This window comes from Martes martes (assembly GCF_963455335.1).
Source record: "Martes martes genome assembly, chromosome: 9".
NCBI classification, from domain to species: domain Eukaryota; kingdom Metazoa; phylum Chordata; class Mammalia; order Carnivora; family Mustelidae; genus Martes; species Martes martes.
The window spans coordinates 80,481,851-80,504,520 of NC_137896.1; the positions used below are offsets into that span (position 1 = coordinate 80,481,851).

Consider the following 22,670-nt stretch of genomic DNA (forward strand, 5'->3'; position numbering starts at 1 on the left):
TCCATCCTTAGCAAGATTAACATTGGCCCTTAATTGTTTCCGTGGCTCAACCTGCTTGTTTTCTTTTCATGTTAGCTACCTTTTTTCATACTGTATGCTGATTGCTTATAGGGTGCTCTACTTTTCTGACCATTCCTCCTCAGTCTCTTTTCCACTTTACTTTGCTTATTCCTTAAATGTTGGGACCGCCACCCCCCCACCCATCATTCTTTGCCCTCTTTACACCAAGAGGTCTGTGAACCACCTAAAACTGAAAGCAGCTTTTTGCGTTTTATGATAGGATATATTTCTCTTCTTAGGTTAGTGTCTATAGCTTTCATCATATTCTCAAAAGGATCCTTGGCTCTTTTAACAATGTTAAGTGTCCCTGCCTTCACAGTCTCCTTAGGTTATTTCATCTTCCTCTTTGCCTAGAATCATCCTTTTTATATGCTGGCCACTCCCGAAGCCACTCCCGAATCATTTACAGGGGGAAAAGAGCAAAGCAAGAAAAATAAACAAATGCTGAAGAACCAGAACAAAAAGAAATTGCACCATGAACAGTTCGTTTCTAGCTCAGCTTACTGTATCCCGTTGAGGACCAGTAGACTGAACGGTAGGCGTGGGTTGTCGAGGACCAGTAGACTGAACGCTAGGCGTGGGTTGTCAGGGTCATTACTTCAGTTTGTCAGGGAAAAAAAGCCTCAGGAGAAGTCGGGTGAAACCAAGGCTGCGTGCGCAAACACCCTGGTTGCTAGTGGCGCAGGAATAGGCGCACCCAGCTCCTAGGGTGGGGATAGGAGAGTACAGGAGAGAAAACCACAGCAGCCACGCTACCCACAGCTGCACCGAAGCCAGCCCCGGCTCTACTTTCAGACTCCAGCCAGAAACCCCGCCCGGCACCCAGCGCGCCTTTGACCGACATCCACCTTAAGCAACCATCGTCCCGTTCACTATAAACACTCCTTACTCCTCCCGCCTATCGTTTCCCTCTCCAAGCCAATCAGAAGAGTGGGCGGGATCGTCCCTGCTGGGTTCCAATTTTTTTTTTTTAAAGGGTAGACTGTGCGCCGCGTTCCGGCTGGGGGAAAAACACCTCCAGAGCTAAGGGGTGGAGCCCATGTTATGAGCACCCAGGTCGGCCAATGAGGTGCCCCCACCGCTGAAAGGCCCGGCCGCCGAGATGGGCGGGGCACGCGCCGTGCCGAGCCAATGGCGGCGGGGCGGACGGAGGTTGAGCCGCCGTGGGTAGGGTTAGTGTGAGAGGTGCGGCGGGGGAGGTAATGATGATGGTGGCGGAGGAGGAAGGCGGGGGAGGGGGTGGTGGGCACTGAGCGGCGGCTCTGGCAGGGTTTTGTAGGGTGGGGGACGGTCGCGGGGCGACTCCGTCCGGGAGGGGGCGGGCGTGAGGCGCGCCGTCCGCCTGAGGGGCTGCAGACCCCGGCTCCCGCGAGCGGCGCGGCTGGCTCGGCTGTTCCATGTGGCTCCGGCGGGGATGGAGGACTCGGTGGCGGCGGCGGCGGCTGCTGCTGCGGCGGCGACGGAGGAGCGGCGCTGAGGAGGGAACCGGGCCAGACTCAGCCCGACAGCGGGATTAGAGGTGTGAGGAGGGGGCGGGAGTGGACGTGCGGCGGGGTCGGGGCTTGGGGACCGGGCTGGGGTCTTCTGGCATCGCCTGGGTGACAGGGACCGCAGGCGAGCCACCGCCTGCCACCGCTGTGGGGCAGGGGTCTGGGCTCTGTGCATGAGGAAAGGAGGCTCCGGCGGACGGTTCCCTTCGGAAGGGGGAGGGAGGCACCGCACCCCGCACCGTGCACTTGCCCCGCTGGTCATTGCTTCACGCCCAGGCAGGAGTTTCCATTTCCCTCCGGTTGGCAGCGAAGGCGGAGAGCCCGAGTGGCCTGGAGCCGGGACATTGCCCTCCCTTTGCCTTGAGATTTCCCTCCACTCCTCTTTCCCCATCCATTTCCCCCTCCGACTGAACAACAGCATTCCTCCTCGCTCCTTAATTTGTTCCAAGCACATATTCTAGGACTGGAGGCTATTATTTATCAGCTGAAAAACAAAGTTTATTTTGAAATGTTCCACTCCTCCCTCTGACTGGCAGTGGACATTAAACAGCATCCCTAGACTTTCCCGCTCTGCTCGCCTTTCTGTGATGCTAGGAGGGGGAGGTAGGGCCGCGACTTGGCGTTTCTCGATTGTTGTTGATGCCGATTACCTGATGTGTTGTTCCACGTCTTCGGTGTGAATTGTAATTTCTTCCTTGATGTCTTGCATCCTTGATGTTACTGGCTTTTGAGGTTGGTGTTTTGTTTCATTGTGTGAAAAACATGCGGAGAACTGAGGTTGTCTGTTGCAGTGTTATCTAACATGGGTGGTTAGTCACTCCTCATGCTTCTCTCATATTTTTCTCTCTTTGTTTTGCTTTTCAGTCCTCCAGATTACACATCATATAGTCCCTGAGGTGGAATGGTGATGTCTCCATGAGGGAACCTCCTCTCATTCATCCTGTCATGTGTATCATACTGTTCTTAACTGGGCCATTCATCTAAGATGGGATTTACCCTGTGAAACAGGGCGAAGACTTATGGACCCCAAACATCATTTCAAGTTGTAGTTGAGTTTTTTAAAGTACAGACATACATGCAAAGCTCCTTTGCTTTGGGCCCTCTGCTTTGTTAAAGCTGCTGTATTGCTAACCCAGAACTGCTCCAGTGACTGACCATCATGGCTTCAGTTTGGAAGAGACTGCAGCGTGTGGGAAAACATGCATCCAAGTTCCAGTTTGTGGCCTCCTACCAGGAGTTGATGGTTGAGTGTACCAAGAAATGGTAAGACATGTCTGGGGGTAGAGTTTACTGTGGCCTAAACTCACTGTGGCCTAAAGTCAGCTGACAGCTGACACACCTTTCTGTAGTGCACGAGTGTGTACAGGCTGGGCAGGGAGCAGATTACTCTAACAAGTATTGTGGTATGCACTGTTGCTGCTGGTACCATCCCTGTGGGTTTTAATTACTGCACTTCAGTATGGCTCAAAGGAGTGTAACTCTGAGAGCTTACTAAGTACAGTAGATTTGGTCTTGAGGTCTTTCATCATTAGTGTTGGCATAACTTTGATTTTTTTATAATTTGAAGGAGATACAGAGAATGCTATTGAATATTGTAAACATGCATATGTATTATTGTAACATACGCATTGTAATAGAGTTATAATATAGAAATCTATATTCTTGTGGGGTGGTGATAATCTATTTTATTTTGTTCTTGATTTTTCATTTGTCTTGGTTTAAAATAAATAATTTTTCATTATTTTAATAATGGAATGCCAGTCCATAATACAACCATAGAAATTCTTTTGTTATATGCTTAGTCAGGCAACTGTATTTTATTTTAATTGCCTAATGGGATACATTTCTTGGCCAGACTTAAGGAAGCAATTAGTAGTTCTGGCCTACGATTTGCTTCTTTCTACTTGAGCAAAGTAAATTTAGGGCTTTCTTTTCACTGTCTTGAATGGTAAGCAAGAATTCTTATTAAGAGAAAAAGAGTTAATGTTAAGCAAATGGTCCTTTGGGTTTTGACTTATTACAGTGTTTAAATAGTATTACTGCGGAAATAAGTCCCATTTTATTGTCCACAAGGACTGTAATCTCATGTCTGTATTACCTCTCTTTTTAACATCCTTTTTATTAGATGAAAAAAATAACTTGCTCTGTTCTAGAACTCTTAAAGCATATTTGAATATTGGGAAACCAGTTTCTGAATGCTTTGCTCTTGGACTTGTTAGGAATGTTATTTTATGTGCAATTCATGAAATGCATGCACTGATTACCTAATTTACACCAGGCACTGTGGCTTTAGAATTGAATATGACATAATACCCACCCTCAAGGAGCTCACAGTCCAGGGTAATGACAGTCATGTAAACAAATTCACTTATCACGGTACAGTAATACAAATGTGTATGATGTAGGGATTTTAATCTGTCTCCATCACTTAACAGTTGGTTATCCTTGGGAACAGGTTATTTATTTCTCTATGATTTAGTTTCCATATATGCAAAATAAATAATGGTACCATTTCATGGGAAGAGTTATTGTGAAGATTAAATGAGTAATTTAATCCCCAATAAATGCCATTACCACTTACAAAGTTGGCAGTGGAGGAAATAACTCTTTAAGCGTAGAGGGGAAGGTCTTGGGATGGCTTTCTGGGATCTGAGTTGGGTTCTGAAAGATTCATAGTAGTTGGCCAGAAAGCCAAGGGGGAAGAAATGAAGACTATTCTAGACTGAAGCAATAGCCTATGCAAAAAGTATGGAGGAATTAAATAACATGGGATGTGCTGGAAATTCAAGCAGTGCAGTTTGTTAATGGGGCTTAAAGTGCAGGATGGGGGCAGGGCAGTGGGATATGATCTTAGAGAGGCAGGCAGGATTCCAATCAAGGAAAGTTACGTGCTTGTACTATTATATGTGGCTTGGACTTTATTCTGTGGATGATAGTGAAAGGTTTTGAGCAGAAGATACATTAGGTTTGCATTTTGGAAAAATCACTTGAATGATAGTGTGGAGTAAGGATCATAGTGGAAAGGGTGACTGGAGACAGCAATGTCTGCCTACTGTTGCAGTAGTTAAGGTGAGGGAAAAGGCTTAGACTAAGGCAGAGCACAGGAAATGGAGAGGCACACTTAGGACACAAAATGGTTAGGACTTGGGGGCTCCTTTCAGTCAGGGGTCTGGAAAGGATGGGGATGAGAGAGAGGGAAAGGCCTAGATTGACCTCCCAAGTTTCTGGTTTGGAAGACTGGGTACTTAACTAACCAAACTAGGAAAAGAGGAATATTCTCATTATAAATATTTTTTAAGTAGGCAGTATACTGGGAGTATCAACTTAAAGATGGTTAAATCTGAGTCCCCCTTTTTAAGGGATATAGAACATATCAGGTGATTATCTTTAGTTACAAAATCAGTTTCTTCCCCATAGTTTGCAGTATCACTGAAATTTCTTTTCCCCTTGAGATGTAAGTTATTGTTAATATGTCTCAATGTGAAAGCAAGAATGAAAATTTAATTTGATTACAGTTGAACAGATGGTTTGATCATTTTTAGGGATGGCCATTATGGTATACCTGTTAAATTGAATCTTTCTGATAAAACTTTATTTAATCTTTCTTTAAATATAGAATCTTTCTTTAAAACTAGAAATATTTGGGTGTTCTAGAATTTTCAATTTTATAGTAATAACATGGAAGATAAATTACAAGTGTTGAGAGGATAAGAAAATAGATCTGGTATAGGGAAGAAGAAATAAACTATAAAAAGAGAGAACAGATAGCTTTCCATTGGTATTGTGTCTTTGGAGGTAACCTGTGAATATAGATTTCATTGCCTTTTAGAACCTTGCTACTTAAAATATTTTCTGAGAAGCAGGAGCATTTGCAACACCTGATACCACCTGTTAGAAGTGCTGACTCTCAGACCATGCCCTAGACCTACTGAGTTAGAATCTGCATTTTAGTAAGATCCACAGTTTGCCTACTAAAGCTTAAGAAGCAGTATTTTAAAATAATGTTTTCAACTTTCCCAAGTGTCCATTCATGACTGTAGAATAAAGTATATTCAAAATACACTGATTTCTGCATGAATTTGAAACTCAGGGAATGAAGATGAAACTCAGGAGATTCAGGAAAGGCATAGTGTGTTGATGGAAGAGGGTCATGGGAATCAGGAAATGTTTTTCAAGGGAGAATGTGTTCTTTCTGTGATTAAGGAGAGGAGAATGTTTCCCATGTTCTTTTGCCATGACCATAGGGTATGAGCCTGGATATGACAGATAACAGGATGAAGGTAAGGGTTTAAGGATATTTTTTTTAGATCTAGGCCATGAGCAAACACAGTACTTTACCTTTGATCGAAGGATGGATTCTATAGATTAGAGGATTTGGGGCTTCTGCTTTCTCAAAGTTCTTTTCTCTGTTGCTGTATTATGGTATTTCACCTTTGCTCTCGCTGATGGGGTGTGAGTTTCTTTAGTTCAATAGAGTCCACTTCCTGATTCTTTCATGTTGTTGTGGTTCTAGAACATAGGTCAGGAACAAAAACCTGAATGACTTATTAATCTGAGAGAAGGACACTGTACTGCGAGGTTTTCTATTCCTTATCATTCCTTGATTGCCATGTTAAGGCTCTAGCAAATATGGAGATGATAGAGATTTATATTTCCTACTCTTATTGTTGTCTCCAAGTCATTTAATTATTAATCACTTAATTGACAAAGCTGTTGGCAAGTAATGAGGCCACTGGAGATGAGTTTGCGGGAAAGAGACTGTGTGGTCCTTTTTCTTAGTTTATTTGTTACCTGGTTCTTTTATCATTTGCAGGTTTTTAGATTCTGAGAAAAGTCTTCACTCTATGAACTCTCAGGGTTTATTCAGGTATTTAAGGAAACTACTTGAAAGTTGACAAGTTTTGGTTATAATTTAGGTTGCAGAGCTCATTTCTGATAGGAGCTCCCTAATTTATGAACCATTATGTATGAGTATATATTATACTGTATGTGTATAATGTGTATGTGTCTGTATCATCTGCTTATTAGAACATATTTAATCTAGGTTTTTATATTTCATCTAATTCTCAGTTTTAGCATTAAAGTATTTAAAGTAATATAAAATTTTCCCTAAAAGACATAAATATATTTGTTTCTGATCTTTCCATGTCATGTAGGAATTCCTTTTTTAAAAAAATATATACTTAATTATAATTTATTTTAAAAACAGGTAATACAATCACATGGCTCAAAATTGTAGGGGTACCAAAAGGGGTGTGTGTGTGTGTGTGTATCCCTGAAAGTAACTCCTCATTTTCTCTATTATTCCACACCTCTTTGCCGACTTTGTGATTTCAGGATTTGAAAAGAGAAAAACATCAACAACAATAAAACCTCTTTCTAGTGCTTAAGTCTGTGATGCTGGCCTGTTAGATAAAATATAAACTCCTTAATATTATATTCCAGGCTCTCTCTAACTGATCCTAATTTAGGTTTCCAGTTGGACATTAGAATGTTACATGTACTCTGAGTATTACTTCAGTTTATGAAGGCCAAATTACATTCATAAGTACTTATCCAGATCCACTTCTTTGGATGGCTTAAGGAAGCATTTCTCTATTGGCCATTTAATAGAGTGAGATACATCATCTTTCATGTAAAGAACCTACTTTTGAAGTACACTTAAAGAATCATTGGACACAGCGCTTTTTTAGGATTGTGTTTTAGGATTTTCTGGAAGGCCATTGTGTCTAGAACAAAGGGTAGATGATAAAGAGGTGAGGTCTGAGAAGTAGGTAGGGGTAAGTTAATGTATGGCCTTGAGTTCATGCTAAGGGCTTTTGGATTTTAAATGCATAGGAAGCAGTTGGAGAATTTTGAGCAGGGAAGTGATATAATATGATTTACATCTCAAAAAGATTATTCTGGATAGTTTATGGAATATGAATTGTCATGAGTAAAGATGGGAGCAGGAATACTAGTTAGGAGGCTATTGCAGTAGTCCAAGTAGCAGGGAGGTAGTGGTGAAGGTGGTGAGAAATGGTCAGATATATGTAGCTAACACACATATACTACCACCACACTATACTGAGGTGTAACTTAAACTTTTTCATCCAGTAAAATACATCACTTTTCAGTGTATAGTTCAGTAGGTTTTGACAAATGTATACACATATGTAACTGGAAACAAAGTTTTTGAAGTTATAGTTGGTAAGACAATGATGGATTAGATATGTGGTAAAGTGAGAGATTGCTGAACAAGCAGGTGAATGCAGTGTTAATTACATGGATGGGGAACACCTGGAGAAGAAAAGGTTTGTTGTGAGGGGGAAATCAAGAATTGGTTTTGCTTTTCTTAAAGTTTGGAACATCCAGATGGAGATCTTAATTAAGCAGTTAATTATAAGAGTCTCGAGGTCAGGAGAGAGAAGAGGTTGGAGTCTCTTTGTATACAGATAGAATATATATAACCATGGGGCTATAGGAAATTTCCTGTGGTGTTAAGTAGATTATAAAGGACTGAGCTTTGGGACACTTTAACATATAGAGGTAGGGAAGAAGTGGAAGAGCCAGCAAAGAAGACTGAAAAACAAGCTGTAGTGTAAGGAGGAAAATTAGGAGAGTGTATTCTCCAAGGAACCAAGTGCAAAATGTATCAGGAAAGAAGTGTTTAACTGTGTCAGATACTGTTGAGAGACTGAGCAAGATGACAGTGGATTTGGCAAGGTGAAAAGGGCTGGTGACTTTAAGAAATGGTTTCAGTAGAGAGTTGGGGATCAAAGCATGATTAGATTGGGTTAGAGGGAAGGTGGTGAATATGGTCAGTGTAGATACTTTTCATAGAGAATTTTGCTACAAACTGGAGAACTAGGTAGTAGGAGAGAGGGTCAAAGGGGCAACGTATATATTTCACACAGAAGAGATGGCAGCACATTGAAATGCTGATGGAAATAGTAAAGAGGTAAAAATTGATGTGCTGGGAGAAGAGATAACTTCAGGAGAAAAGTCTTTGAATAAGAGGACAGGAACAGGATTTAGTACACAAGTGGAAAGGTTGAACTTAGGTAGAAGCAGGGACAATTGATTGAGGCAGATGACATGGGCAGAGAAGCAGGTTAAGTTGGTAGATTTGGTGCATGAGAGTGTGGATATTCTCTTCTGTTGGCTTCTGTTTTCTCATGGAAATGATATTAGAGGTCATCAGCCAAAAGAGGTGACAGAAAGAGGTGTCGAAGGATTGAGGAGAGAGGAGGTATTAAATTGTCAAAACAAGAATTGACTGGGGAAATGTAGAAGGATTGATGAGTAGTGCTGAGGACCTTCTTAACTTTGTGGTCGTAAATTTAAAGTGAATGCAACCAGCAAGTCTGTAAATTTTAATTCAGCTTTGTTCCTTGTTTGGGTGCAGGCATAAAATAGGCAGAGTTGGATGTAACCAGGGATGGTTTTTTTTCAGAAGTGTATAACTGAGAGAAAGAAGGGCAGGGAAATTGAAAGTGAATGCACAGGACTGGTTATAGTGATGAACCATGGAATATGAGATGGGAAAGGAGGAAAATAAGGACATTAAAGTTAGGATGGTCAATGAAAAAGTGAAGAGAACAATGATTTTGATATGTTAAAGAGGTTGAATAGTTGGTGGGGTTGGGTTACCAGAGTGAAAGAGCTGGAAATATGGGAGGTAGGAGTCAGAGTGAGTTGTTCAATTCTGGAGGATGTGGTTAATGGTATAATGACAAGGTAAAGGTGGTGGTCTCCTTTGGATCACATTTACTTATCAGGTTAAAAAAATAAGCACATGGGGCACCTGGCTGGCTCAGTTGGTAGAGCATGCGACTCTTCATTTCAGTGTTGTAAGTTCCGGCTCTACTTGGGTACTTAAAAATAAAATCTTAAAAAAAATAATAATAAAAAAATGAGCACACATCCTCGGTATGTTTTTAATTGTGCCATATACATTAAATAGGAATATACCTTAATTTTTTAAATTAAGTAGAATTTCTTCCTATATTTGAATGGGTCATCTTCTGTAGTATAAGACTATAGCTGTTAGGGTATAACAATGGCAATTGGAGGTTGAGATGGAATGGAGGAAAAGATTTTGGGGAGTGAAAAGGTTGGCCAAGGAATTTATAGGCTGAAGTGTGGGACAAATTACCTCTGTGGCTCTTGAAGTTGCCAAGAATAATAGGAGGAAAAATGGTTAAGATAGGTGCTAAAATCTTATTGAATGAGGGGATAGGGCAGAAAGTTTTACTTTGTAGAACTTCCTGTTACAAGTTATGTGAATCTTAAACACCTTATTCCTTGAAAGGAAATAGCCAAATTGTTTCCATTTGATGAATTGTCAAAGGTAGATTTAATTTTAGTAGGTAATAAATTGATATGTTACTTTGTTAGTAATTTCATGTTAGTGTTTTATGGAATGATTTTTTTTTAAACTGGGATTGTTACGTGTAGTATTTTGTCTAGATTTTAAATATTTATTTCATGTGAAATTCAGCTGTACAAAAGTTCAATTATAGTAGGTTAAGGAAAATAGTGAAGCCCCTGAATGCTGTAATTTGATATTATAATACTTATATCATGATTGCCTCCACACCAGATTTAGTATGCCTCTAGATTGCTGGCAAACTTTGACCTGGTCCAAGCTGTTTCTTTTGTAAATAAAGTTTTATTGGAATTTGGCCATGTCCATTTGTCTATAGCTGCTGTCACACTAAAATGGCAGAGTTCAATAGTTGCTACGTAGACTGGGTTGATGCAGAGTTTAAAATATTTACTATCTGGCCTTTTAAGAATGTTTACTGACCTCTGCTCTAAATCTTAGAGTTACTTGCAGCTAGTGTTTGTGGAATTGAGAGTCTAGTACCTTTCTCTCTTCACTATGCCCAACCTATAGACTTTTAGTTTAATTTGTAGTCTGACTGGGTAAGAATAGAGCAGAGCCTAGGGGCACCTGGGTGGCTCAGTCTGTTCAGTATCTGACTCTTGATCTCAGGGTGTGAGTTCAAACACCCTCCCCCCTGCTTGAACACGCATGGGGTGTGGAGCCTACTTAAACAAAACAAAACAGACAATAGAGGAGAGCCCATTGTGCCTGCCTTTCAGCCCTATAGAAAGAAGCTTTTTATTTATTTATTTATTTAAAATATTTTATTTATTTATTTGAGAGTGAGAGCATGAGTGAGACGGAGGAGCAGAAGGAGAGAGAAGCAGATTCCCTGCTGAGCAAGGAGCTGGATTGGGCTCCATCCCAAGATCACTGGGATCATGACCTGAGCTGAAGGCAGATGCTTAACTGACTGAGCCACCTAGGCACCCCGAAAGAAACTTCATAATAGCTTTAAGGAACATTTATATCTGTGTATGTACAAAAATACATATTTTCTGTCTGTGCGACCTTAGACAAACTACTTAACCTCTTAGTACTGTATCTGTAAAATGGTGATGATAGTAACAGTGCTTCCAGCATAAAGTTGTTTTGACAATTAAATAATACCTGTAAAGTGGGTAGAATAGTGCCTGATATATAGTAAGCACTCAATAAATGTTACCCATTGTTATTGTTATCTTTATCTGATTATTTAAGCGATAAGTGTTGAAGAGAACTATTTAGAAAATAAGGTAGAAAAAGCAAGAACACTGAAAATGTAACTGCAACATTTAAGAGTGTTAGAGAAAGACAGAAGTTTGGAGTGACCCAAGAGGTGGAAGTAAACCAGGGAGCATGCCAGCAAGAAGCACGGTGCTGAAATTAACCAAGTTTTGGCAGTACTTTGGCTTTTGGGGAAGGGGATGACATATTATTGCTTCTGGAGCTAAGTCATTTATATGGTTTTATAACTTTGTTTACTTTTTAATAATCACTTCAAGTAAGTAAGTTGGCTAAGGAAACTAATTGAATTCTTCCAAAATAGAAATCATTTGCTAGCATTTGTGTGTATGTATCCTAAGGTGACTATGTATGATATTTATGATACATTTCTTTATGACAATTTTTTGTAAACAATTTTTTCCTATCATGATTTTTTTTAATGAACCCATTTAGTACATTGTATCTTTCAGTAATGTGAAATTCCCTTTCTTTACTTTGGTATCAAGTTTTGGTTTATATATTTTAAAGGTTGATTTTTTTAAAAATGAAATTTTAAGGGATTATGTGAAGAGATTCTATTCTTATAATGCAGGTTAGTTTGATGTTAGTTTTGCAACTAGATGCTCAGGGACTTTAGGTATCGCTAGAAATGTGCTATTGATGTATCAAATGTGTTTGTTCTAATTTTGTGGGAAATTTCAACAAAAGAGCCACTGAAGTAGTTTACTGCATGTCCAGTGTTCTGAAGAAAAGTTGCACAAGCTTTTTCAGTTGAATGCTCAATAGGGATGTTCATATAGAATTACAGCAGGATGTTAGTTTATGTTTGTCTTATTTAATCGCTGTTATAATGATATTTTTAGGCAGCTTTGTTAACTGGTACCTAAAGATTTTCTTTAGTAAATTTGTTCTATTAAAATATTTCTTTTTGTTTCTAACCCCAGTGTTGTTATTTTAAAAGTACTTTTTAAATGAGAAAACACTTAATAAGTTGACTTTAAAGCTCAGTTAACAGTAAAAACATTGACTTTAATCAAAGAAGTTATCACTTTAAAAGTTGATACTCTGTCTATGTCCAAAAGAGTTTGCCCACTTAAGAATTTAAAATAACATTATGTTGACTAATTTAGGTATATAAATAGAACAGAGATAGTCTTAGAGGAGCAGAGAGTGCATGTTACTAGATACTTAGAAGGAGTTACCACTGGACACTGGACTTGGTTCTGAGTTTACTGGCAGCTGAGGCAAAAAGGGAAGCACACTGGCTCAGGTAAATTTCTTCTGGCTAAAGAAAATATCCAAATTTTTTTGCAGAGATTTTTCTTAGGACTAATTCAAAGAGGACTTTCATTGTGAGGAAAAAAAGAAGTTTGACATTGGATAGTCTCCAACTATAAAAGACTCAGACTGTGAAATTGGATAAAGTTTACCTAGTTTTCTGATCATCTTATTTATTTGTTTGTTTATTTAAGATTTTATTTATTTATTTGACAGACAGAGATCACAAGTAGGCAGAGAGGCAGGCAGAGAGAGAGAGAGAGGGAAGACCAGAGAGCCTGATCTGGGGCTCTAACCTAGGACCCTGAGATCATGACTTGAGCCTAAGGCAGAGGCTTAACCTACTGAGCCAACCAGGTGCCCCTGATCATCTAATTTAAATCAGAGGTACAACTTGGATAATTTAGAAGAATGGGTATTTAACATAAATCAAGCTCTGTGCTTTCTAGTGCAGAAGCAAGTAACCACATGTGGCTATTCACATCTAAACTTAAATTACTTTAAATTAGATGAAATTAAAAATTTAGTGTTTCAGTTACATTAGCCACACACACTTCAAGTGCTCACTAGCGACATGTGGGTAGGGGCTACCTTCCTGGACAGTGCAAACATGGATCATTTCCATCATCATGAAAAGTTTTACTGGTCAGTGTTGGTTTAGTCATCTCCTCTCAGACTAGCTGATTTCAGAATCTTTGAAGTACTTTGCAGATGTAGAGATTTCCATGTCCATTAGAAAGCCTGAGCTTGTAGGTGTGGAATGGTGCTGGCAAGTCTGTCATTTTAGAAGGCCCCTGATCGTTTAAACTCCTTCATCAAGCCAGGTTTTCAAACTATTGCATATGATTCTTTCTCATGTATCAGTCTGAGGTACAGCTTTGGTGGATGCTGCATGGCAATTCCTATTAGTACTCCAGAAACATTTATTGAATTGAAAATTTGAATTCAATTTTGTTTCTTTTTTTCCAGCCATTTTTGTAATACGTGTGTATGCATATGTGTTACAAGTGAGAGTAATGTAGTTTAGTTATGTCACATATAAAGCTGTCAATGTCAATGTTAATGTATATGTATATATATATATAATGTTAATGTATAAAGCTGTCAATGTCAATGTTAGTATAAACATTTGAACAGGTTTATTCATTCATTTAAAAGAGACAAGTTTGTTCTCGTCCATAGAAGCAAGCACTGTTGGGGGATAGTTAAAAATAAAAATACAATAATTTTTGTTTTGTTTTGTTTTGTTTTGTTTTTGAAAAGTTTTGAAACTGCTCAAGTGTTTGCACTGTTGTTATATTTCCAGGCAACATTTCTGGATCTGCAGATTTTTTTTTCTCCGAGGCATACCTTTTTTCTCCCTCCAGTTTTTTTGTTGCTGCTGCCTTGGTAGTATCCTTTGTCATCTTTTGCCAAAGCCATGGTTCCCAAACTGCACTGTGGAGCCTTCAAGGCACTGGAGAGAGCTCTACAGGTGTGTCAAAGGATGCTTAAAAATTTTGAGGGAAATACAGCAACATCTTTTGGAAACCACACAAACTACTAGCTTGAGGTAGTTCATTTTCAAAATTAGATTGCTATGTTCCTTTCATTGATAGCATATTTTTACAAAGCTGAGTTTTAGCAGTTGCTATTTTGAAAAGCAAGTACCATGTGAAAATATATATGGAACAGGGAATGAGGAAGGCATTGTCCCCTGAGATTTGAGAAGTTGTGCAGTGCCCAGCATAGATGCCAAGTTGTTAGGATATACATTCTTCTTAAGTTGTTTGGACCTTTAGCCTGTGGAAAAATTATTGACACATTAAAGGCTTTGTAAACCCAGAAAGCTTGGGAAGCTGTGTTACAGGCTTTTATGATAGCCCTTAACATTTTCCTAGCCCCTTCTGGTCCTTTGTTTCTGTTATTGCTGTGGTTATACTCCTAAAGGGAACCTTCCAGATTTCCTGTTTGTTTAGAATACTGCTAATATGGTAATTTTAATCTTATAAAACTATCCTTATTTTATTTTACTAGTCTTTTTCCAATTATTCCCCTTAAGCTTCCAAAATCTTGTTATCCCACACAACAGTTTCCTTGTTATCTTTCATTCTTTTCTCTCCCCCTCCAAAAATCATTAAATGCAATGAGTATGTAGTAATACCATATCTCGAAGTAACTTAATTGCAACTGAGTTTGTTCATGCAATAAGTCTGTTTAGAAATTGAGTTTAATGGTTCAGCTATAATTTGAAGTGTGCTCTAATTTACAGAATAATCTTTTTAAAATTGGTTAATTCATTTATTTTTTAGAAACTTTTTATTGAAAGTATTTTAGGTTTACAGAAGAGTTGCAAAGATAGTACAGAGAATTCCTGTATACTCTTTACCCAGCTTCCTTTGGATAAAATTAGGGTAAATAAATTTACCATGGCCATTTATCAAAACTAAGAGATTAATGTTAATGCACTATTGTTAGGCCAAACTACAGACTTATTTGGATTTCACTAGTTTTTCCACTAATAATCTTTTTTTGTTTGTGGATATAATCCAGGATACCGTATGACATTTAGTTGTCACATCTTAGCCTCTCTAATATATGACAGTTTATCAGCTTGGTTTTCATGACTTTAATAGTTCTGAAGAGTGCTGAATAGTATTTTGTAGAATGTCCCTCAAGTTGGGTTTGATGTTTTTCTAGTGATTAGACTGGATTATGGACTTGGGGAAGATGCCACAGACGTGAAGTGCCCTCATCACATCATATCAGAGGGCACATGGTAGTAGCGTGAGTTATTTTTGGTGGTGGTCGTTTTGATCATGTGGTTAAGATAGAGACTGACAGATTTCTCAGTGCAGGTTACTGGTTTTGATTTTTCTTTCTTTCTTTCTTTCTTTTTTTTTTTTGAGATTTTATTTATTTGAGAGAGAAAGAGAGCACAGGCAGGAGGAGCAGCAGGCAGAGGGAGAGGGAGAAGCAGGCCCTCTGAGGAGCAGGGAATCCCATGCGGGGCTCGATCCCAGGACCCTGGGATCATGACCTGAGCCGAAGGCAGTCACCCAATCAACTGAACCACGCAGGTGCCCCTGTTTATTCTTTTCTATACTCAACTTGTTAGCACCTAGTCACTAAGTCCAACATACACTCATGAAGAGGGGGAGTTCATTTCCATATACTGGAAGGAGGAGTATCAAAGAATTTGTGGACATATGTTCAAGTCACCATAGAAGTAATAAATTTTGGAGGGGAGATAACTTTAGGTTGTGTAAATATCCTGTTTCTCTTTAAAGTTTCTACCACTGATTTTAAATTCTTTAGTAGATTTTGGCTGCAGCAATTATTACTGTATTCTAATGATGATTTTCTGTTTCTTTTATTCCTCTCACATTATTTGGAATTCCTTTAGGAAGATTGGACCTTTCTTACTTATTTATTCACTTAGGTTATTTGTAAATAACCTTTTGATATAGGTACCATCTTTGGTACTAAGGTTCTAACAGGAGGTATATTGTTGAATCATTGTTTCTATTTTAAAAAGAGTAGTGATTTTGAAATAATTTCAGATTTATAGAAAAGTTGCAAAAGTAGTACAAAGAATTGCCATATACCCTTTTTTTTTTTTGACAGAGATCACAAGTAGGCAGAGAGGCAGGCAGGGAGAGAGGGGGAAGCAAGCTCCCTGCTGAGGGGAGAGCCTGATGCGGGGCTCGATCCTAGGACCCTGGGATCATGACCTGAGCTGAAGGCACATGCTTTAACCCACTGAGCCACCCAGGCGCCCCTGCCATACACCTTTCATCACGATTCCCCAAATGGTGCCTTTTTATCATATATGCTTTATCATTTTCTTTTGCTCTCTCTATGTTACTTTTTTCTTATCATTACCCATGACGCCCCTTTACCTGTAAACACTTAAGTGTGTATTTTTTGAAAACACGGATATTTTCCTAGGTAACTGTAGTTCAGTTTATCAAATCAGGAAATTAACATTGATACAGTACTTTTCCTTAATCTATAGATCTAATTCATTTTTATTTAGTTATGCTAATAATTCAATTTCTAGCAAAAAGGTAATTTAAAAAAAAAATCAGTATCTGGTCCAGGGTCATATGTTCCTTTTAACTGTTCTATCTCTTCAGTTCCCTTTAACCTGATAGAGTTCTTTGGTCTTTCTTTGTTTTTCATGACCTTGATAGTTTTGGAGAGTGTTCCTCAATTTCAGTTAGTCTGTTGTTTCCTCATGAATAGGTTCAGATTATGAATTTCTGGCAGAAATACCAAAGTGATTCTATACTCACTGCATCATATAAATATATGTATATGTATGTAAATATCCTATGCTTTATCAAAATTTTATCTATTAGTTTTAGCATTCAGTGAGGTTATATTTTTAATTCAAAACACAGATAGCTTTATTTCTTTTTATTGTATTTTGCTTTAGAAAATACCTCTCCGTTCTTGTTGAATTAACTTAAAAGTTAATGAAATTGTAATATGATTTCCCAAGTAAGAACTAGTTTTTAAAAAGTATATTTCCTTGGGGCGCCTGGGTGGCTTAATGGGTTAAAGCCTCTGCCTTTGGCTCAGGTCATGATCCCAGGGTCTTAGGATTGAGCCCCGCATCGGGCTCTCTGCTCAGCAGGGAGCCTGCTTCCTCCTCTCTCTCTGCCTGCTTGTGATCTCTGTCTGTCAAATAAATAAATAAATAAATCTTAAAGGGGGGAAAAAAGTATATTTCCTTGGGGCACTTGGGTGGCTCAATTGGTTAAGTGTCTGACTGTTGATTTCAGCTCAGGTCATGATCTCAGGGTTGTGAGATCAAGCCCTGTATAGGGCTTTGTGCTGGGCATGGAGCCTGCTTGAGAGTTTCTCTCACCTTGCTCTTGTTCTTAAAAAAAAAAAGTGTATTTCCCCCATCTCATCTATCGTGTTCCCACCTCTGTATCCTTTTCCCTTTGTTCCACCCAACACCTGACTGTAACTAGTTTCATTATTCTGGGTGGTCCTCCTCCCCTCCTCCTTTTCCTCATTTATTGTGATATAATTCATGTACTATACAGTTCACCCTAAGTGTTCAATTCAGTGGTTTAAGTGTTTTCCTAGAGTTACACAACCACCATCATGTGATATCTAAGTTTTGAACATTTTCATCAGCCCCAAAAGAAACCCGTACTTATTAGCAGTCACTCCCTATTCTTCTGGAACGCCTCTCCCCTCTTCTTCCTTTTCCACCTGTCCTGTACTCTTAATCTACCCCGGCTCTGGGAACCCCTAATCTACCTTCTGCCTCTCTCTATTTGCCTACTGTAGACATTTCATATAAATGGAGTCTTACTATATGGTGATTAGTGACTGGTTTCTTTCACTTATAATAATTTCAGGGTTCATCCATGTATATCATGTATCAATAGTTTGTTCCTTTTTATTACTGAAAATATTGTATTGTATGAATACTGCTTTTTATTTATCCTAAATGGTTATTTGAGTTGTTTATATTTTTTGGCTATATTAATAATGTTGATATGAACATTTGTGTCTTGGTTATATACCTAGAAGTGGTACTGCTGGGTCATGTGATATTTTGTTTAACTTCTTGAGGAGTTGCTAAGCTATTTTCCAACATGGCTACATCTTTTTATATTCCCACCAACAATGTATGAGGGCTCTGGTTCTTTATCCTCACGAACACATCTTTTGTCTGTTTTATTTTAGCCATCCTAGTAGGTGTACAGTGCTATATCATTGTGGTTTTCATTTACATTTCTTTAATTGCTGGATGATGTCTAGCACAATCTTTTCCTGTGTTTATTGGCCATATATATATATATATATATTTTTTTTTTTTTTGGCCCATTTTTTTTTCCTTGTGAGAGAGTGAGGGTGAGTGAGTAGGGAGAGGGGGAGAGAAAATCTCATGGAGGCCCCATGCCCAGTGTGGAGCCCAACATGGGGCTTGATCTCATGACCCTGAGATCATGACCTGAGGTGAAATCAAGAGTCAGATGCTTAACTGATTGAGTCACCCAAGTGACCCTCTTTTGCCCATTTTTAATTGGGTTATTTATCTTTTTAGCATTGCATTATTTATGTATACCTACATTCGTTATGTATCTTACATATAGGACTCTTAGGTATGTGATTTGTGAACATTTTCTTTCATTCCACGAGTTGGTGAATGTCTTTGCTTTCTTGGTGATGTCTTTTGGTGCACAAATGGTTTTAAATTTCATGGAGTCTGAATAAACTATTTTTTATATTGTTATTTGTGCTTTAAATTGTACCTTAGAATGTACTTTTAAGTTAATTTTTGTTTTTGGTGGCCAGAAGGGGTCCAACTTCATTCTTTGCATATAAATGTCCAGTTCTAACATCATTTGTTGAGTTTGGGTATATCTTTCCTGTTTCTTTTTGCACAAATTATCATGTACATGTACTTTACCCTTTATTTCTTCTTTCTTACATAAAAAAATGTAAGAGGTAAGAAAATACTGTTGGTACTCTTTCACTCTGCTTTTCACTTAACAGTATATCTTGGAAATAATCCCATACCATAGAGATCAACTTCATCCAGTATTGGTACATTATTATTATTATCAAAAGTTCATAGTTTACTTTGTTTTCACTCTTTGTGTTATGCCCCTATATGGGTTTTTATGACTGTAAAACGACATGATTCCACCATTACACTGTCATACAGAATAGTTGGACTGCCCTAAAAACCCATGGTACTCTACCTATTCATTCTTCTATCCCTTTTCCTGAATGCCTGGCAACCATTAATCTTAGCCTTTTCCAGAAATGTCATATAGTTGAAATCATACTGTATGTAGCCTTTTCAAAGTTGGGTTCTTTCACTTAGCAATATGCACTGAAAGTTTCTCTGTATCTTTTTGTGCCTTGTTAGCTAATGTCTTTTTAGTACTAAGTAATATTCCATTGTATGGATGTACCAGAGTTTGTTTATCCATTCTTCTATTGAAGGACATCTTGGTTGCTTCTGAGTTTTGGTAATTATGAATAAAATTGCTAGAAACATCTGTGTACAGGTTTTTGTTTTTTTTTTTAGATTTATTTATTTATTTATTCGATGGAAAGAGATCACAAGTAGGCAGAGAGGCAGGCAGAGAGAGGGGGAAGCAGGCTCCCCGCTGAGCAGAGAGCCCCATGCGGGGCTTGATCCCAGGACCCTGAGACCATGACCTGAGCCGAAGGCAGAGGCTTAACCCACTGAGCCACCCAGGCGCCCCTGTGTACAGGTTTTTGTGTGGAACCTAAGTTTTTGACTCATTTGGGTAAATACCAAGGAGCACAATTTCTGTGTCATGATAAGAGTATGATTAGTTTTATAAGAGACTGCTGAACTGTTTTCCAAAATGTCTGTATCCTTTTGCATTCCCACCACAATGAATGAGAGTTCCTTTTGCTTTACATCCTCATCTGGATTTGATGTTGTCAGTGCTTTGAATCTTCACCATTATAATAGGTGTGTAGTGGTATCTTGTGGTTTTAATTTACAGTTTTCTAGTGACATACGATTTTGAGCACCTTTTTATATGCTTACTTGCCAGGTCGTAAAGATAGGTGGTGATCGTCTTCTGACTTTGTTGTTGTCTTTCAATAATGTGTTGGCTCTTTGGAGTTTTTTGCCTCTTCATATAAACTTTAGAATCTGTTTGTTGGCATCCACAAAATAACTTGCTTGGGTTTTGATTGGGAGTGCATTGAACTTAGATTAAGCTGGGAAGGACTGAGATCTTGGCATTATTGAGTCTTCTTACCCATGCACAGAGAATCTCTCTTATTTAGATCTGCTTTGATTTTTATTGGGGGGGGGTAGGAGGAGGGCTAGAAGGAGAGGGAGACAATCTTAAGCCTCCATGCCCAGTGATCTCATAACCCTGAGATCATGACCTGAGCTGAAATCAAGAATTGGACATTTAACCGCCTGAGAACCCAGGTGCCCCTTCTTTGATTTCTTTTTATAAGAATTTTGTAGATTTCCTTATAGATCTTGTGTATATATATTTTATTAGATTTATACCTACGTTATGTTTTTAGTGCTGGTGGTGTAAATGGTGTTATATTTCATATTCTAGTTATTCATTGCTGATATGTAATAAAATGGTTGATTTCTGTGTATTAACCTTATATCTCGCAACCTTGGTATGATTCCTTGTTTTAGGATTTTTTAGTTGATTCTTTGGGACTTTTTACATAGACAGTCATGTCATGTGTAAACAAAGACAGTTTTATTTCTTTTTTCCCAACCTGTATACTTTTTATTTCCCTTTCTTACCTCACTACATTAGTTAGAACTTCTAGCGTAATTTGAATAGGAGTGGTGAGATTGGACATCCTTGCCTCATTCTTGCTTGTAGTGGGAAAGTATATAGTTTCTCACCATTAAGAATGGTGTTAGCTGTAGGTTTTTGTAGATACGTTTCTTTCTTTCTTTCTTTTTTTTTTTTTTTTAAATTTATTTATTTGACAGACAGAGAGCACAAGTAGGCAGAGAGGCAGGCAGAGACAGAGGGGGAAGCAGGCTCTCCGCTGAAGTGGAGAGCCCGATGCGGGACTCGATCCCAGGACCCTAGGATCATGACCTGAGCCGAAGGCAGGGGCTTTAACCCACTGAGCCGCCCAGGCGCCCCTGTAGATAGGTTTCTTACCAAGTTGAGGAAGTTCCCCTCTATTCGTAGTTGGCTGAGTTTTTATCATGCACGATTGCTGGATTTTGTTAGATGCTTTTTCTGCATGTAATAATATGATTATATGATTTTTCTTTTTTAGTCTGTTGCTACAATGAATTACATTAATTGATTTTCAAATGTTGAACAGCCTTGCATGCCTAGAATAAATTCCACTTGTTTGTAGTGTATAGTATTTTTTTAAACACATTATTGGATTTGATTTGCTTATATTTTCTTGAGGATTTTTGCATCTATGTTCATGAGAAATACTAGTCTGTAGTTTTCCTTTCTTATAATGTCTTTGTCTGGTTTGGGTATTAGGGTAGTGCAGGCCTTTAGATGAATTAGTATTTTCTCTGCTTCAGTTTTTTGGAAGACATTGTCTAGGGAGTTAATCTAGTATAATTTCTTCCCTAAGTGTTTGGCAGAATTCATCTGTCCTTCCTGTTTTAGAAGGCTGTCAAATGTTAATTCCGTTTATTTAATAGTTATAGGACTTTTCAGGTTATTTCTCATTGCAGGGGATTTGGTAGATTGTGTTTTTCAAGGCATTGGTCCAGTTTATCTAAGTTATCAAATTTGTGGGCATGGAGTTGTACACAATACTTCCTTATCACCTTTTTAATGTGCCCAAAATCAACAGTGTTGATCCCACTTTCATTTCTGATATTAATAATTTGTATTTTTTTCTACCTTTTTTGTTAACCTGGCCAGAAATTTATCAATTGTATTGATCTCTTCAAAGAACCCACTTTTGGTTTTGATTGGTAACCTGTTACCAGTTTCATTGATTTCTGCCCTAATTTTTGTTCTTTCCTTCTCCTTAGTTTATATTTTATTTGCCCTTTTCCAGTCTCCTAAATTGGAAGCCTAGATTATTGATTTCTTCTTTTCTAATATATGCAGTCAGTCTAAATATCCTTCTAAGCACTGCTTTTTGCTGGATCCTACAGCTTTTAGTATAAGTTGTATTTTCTTTTTTTATTCATTCAAATATTTTAAATTTCTCTTGAGACTCCTTTGACTCATGTGTCATTTAGAAGTGTTTTTCATCTCCAAGTATTTTAGAGTTTTCCTGTCATCTTTCTGGTATTTATTTCTAGTTTAATTCCATTGTGTATATGAGGGTACTTTGTATGATTTCAGTTCTTTTAAATTTTATGTTAAGATGTAATTTATGGCCCAGAATGTGGTCTGTCTAGGTGAATGTTATATATGAACTTGAAAAGAATGTGTACTCTGCTCTCACTAGGTGAAGTGTTCTATACATCAGTTGACTGATGGTGTTGTTCAGCTGAGCTATGTTCTTAATGATTTTTTTTTTTTTTTTTTTTTGCCAGCTGTATCTGTCAATTCCTGATCGAGGGGTATGGAAATCCCCAACTATAATATTGAATTCATCCATTTCTTCTTGCAGGTCTATCAGTTTTTGCCTCATGTATTTTGATGCTCTTTTGTTAGGCTATACATGTTAGGGAATATTATGCCTTATTGGAGAATCGACTCCGTTGTCATTATGTAATGCTCTCTTTATTTCTGATAGTGTTCCTTGCTATAAAGTGTGCTTTGTCTGAAATTATTAAAGCTACTCAAGCT

The 22,670-nt window shown here is 38.3% G+C and overlaps 1 protein-coding gene across 4 annotated transcripts in view; it reads left to right on the plus strand.

Annotated features, from left to right (window-relative positions):
* Positions 1–1,229: 1,229 nt before the first annotated feature.
* The window catches only part of EHBP1 (EH domain binding protein 1), a 339,190-nt gene continuing 317,749 nt past the window's right edge, over positions 1,230–22,670 (plus strand). For 2 of the 4 annotated variants that reach the window (XM_080813772.1, XM_080813774.1), the window contains exons 1-2: positions 1,241–1,579; positions 2,415–2,813. In XM_080813772.1, the coding sequence (XP_080669898.1) occupies positions 2,710–2,813 (104 nt within the window). In that variant the 5' untranslated portion in view covers positions 1,241–1,579; positions 2,415–2,709. Of the gene's footprint in view, positions 1,580–2,414; positions 2,814–22,670 lie in introns of all 4 variants that reach the window. The other 2 variants (XM_080813773.1, XM_080813775.1) reach the window with 2 other exon arrangements.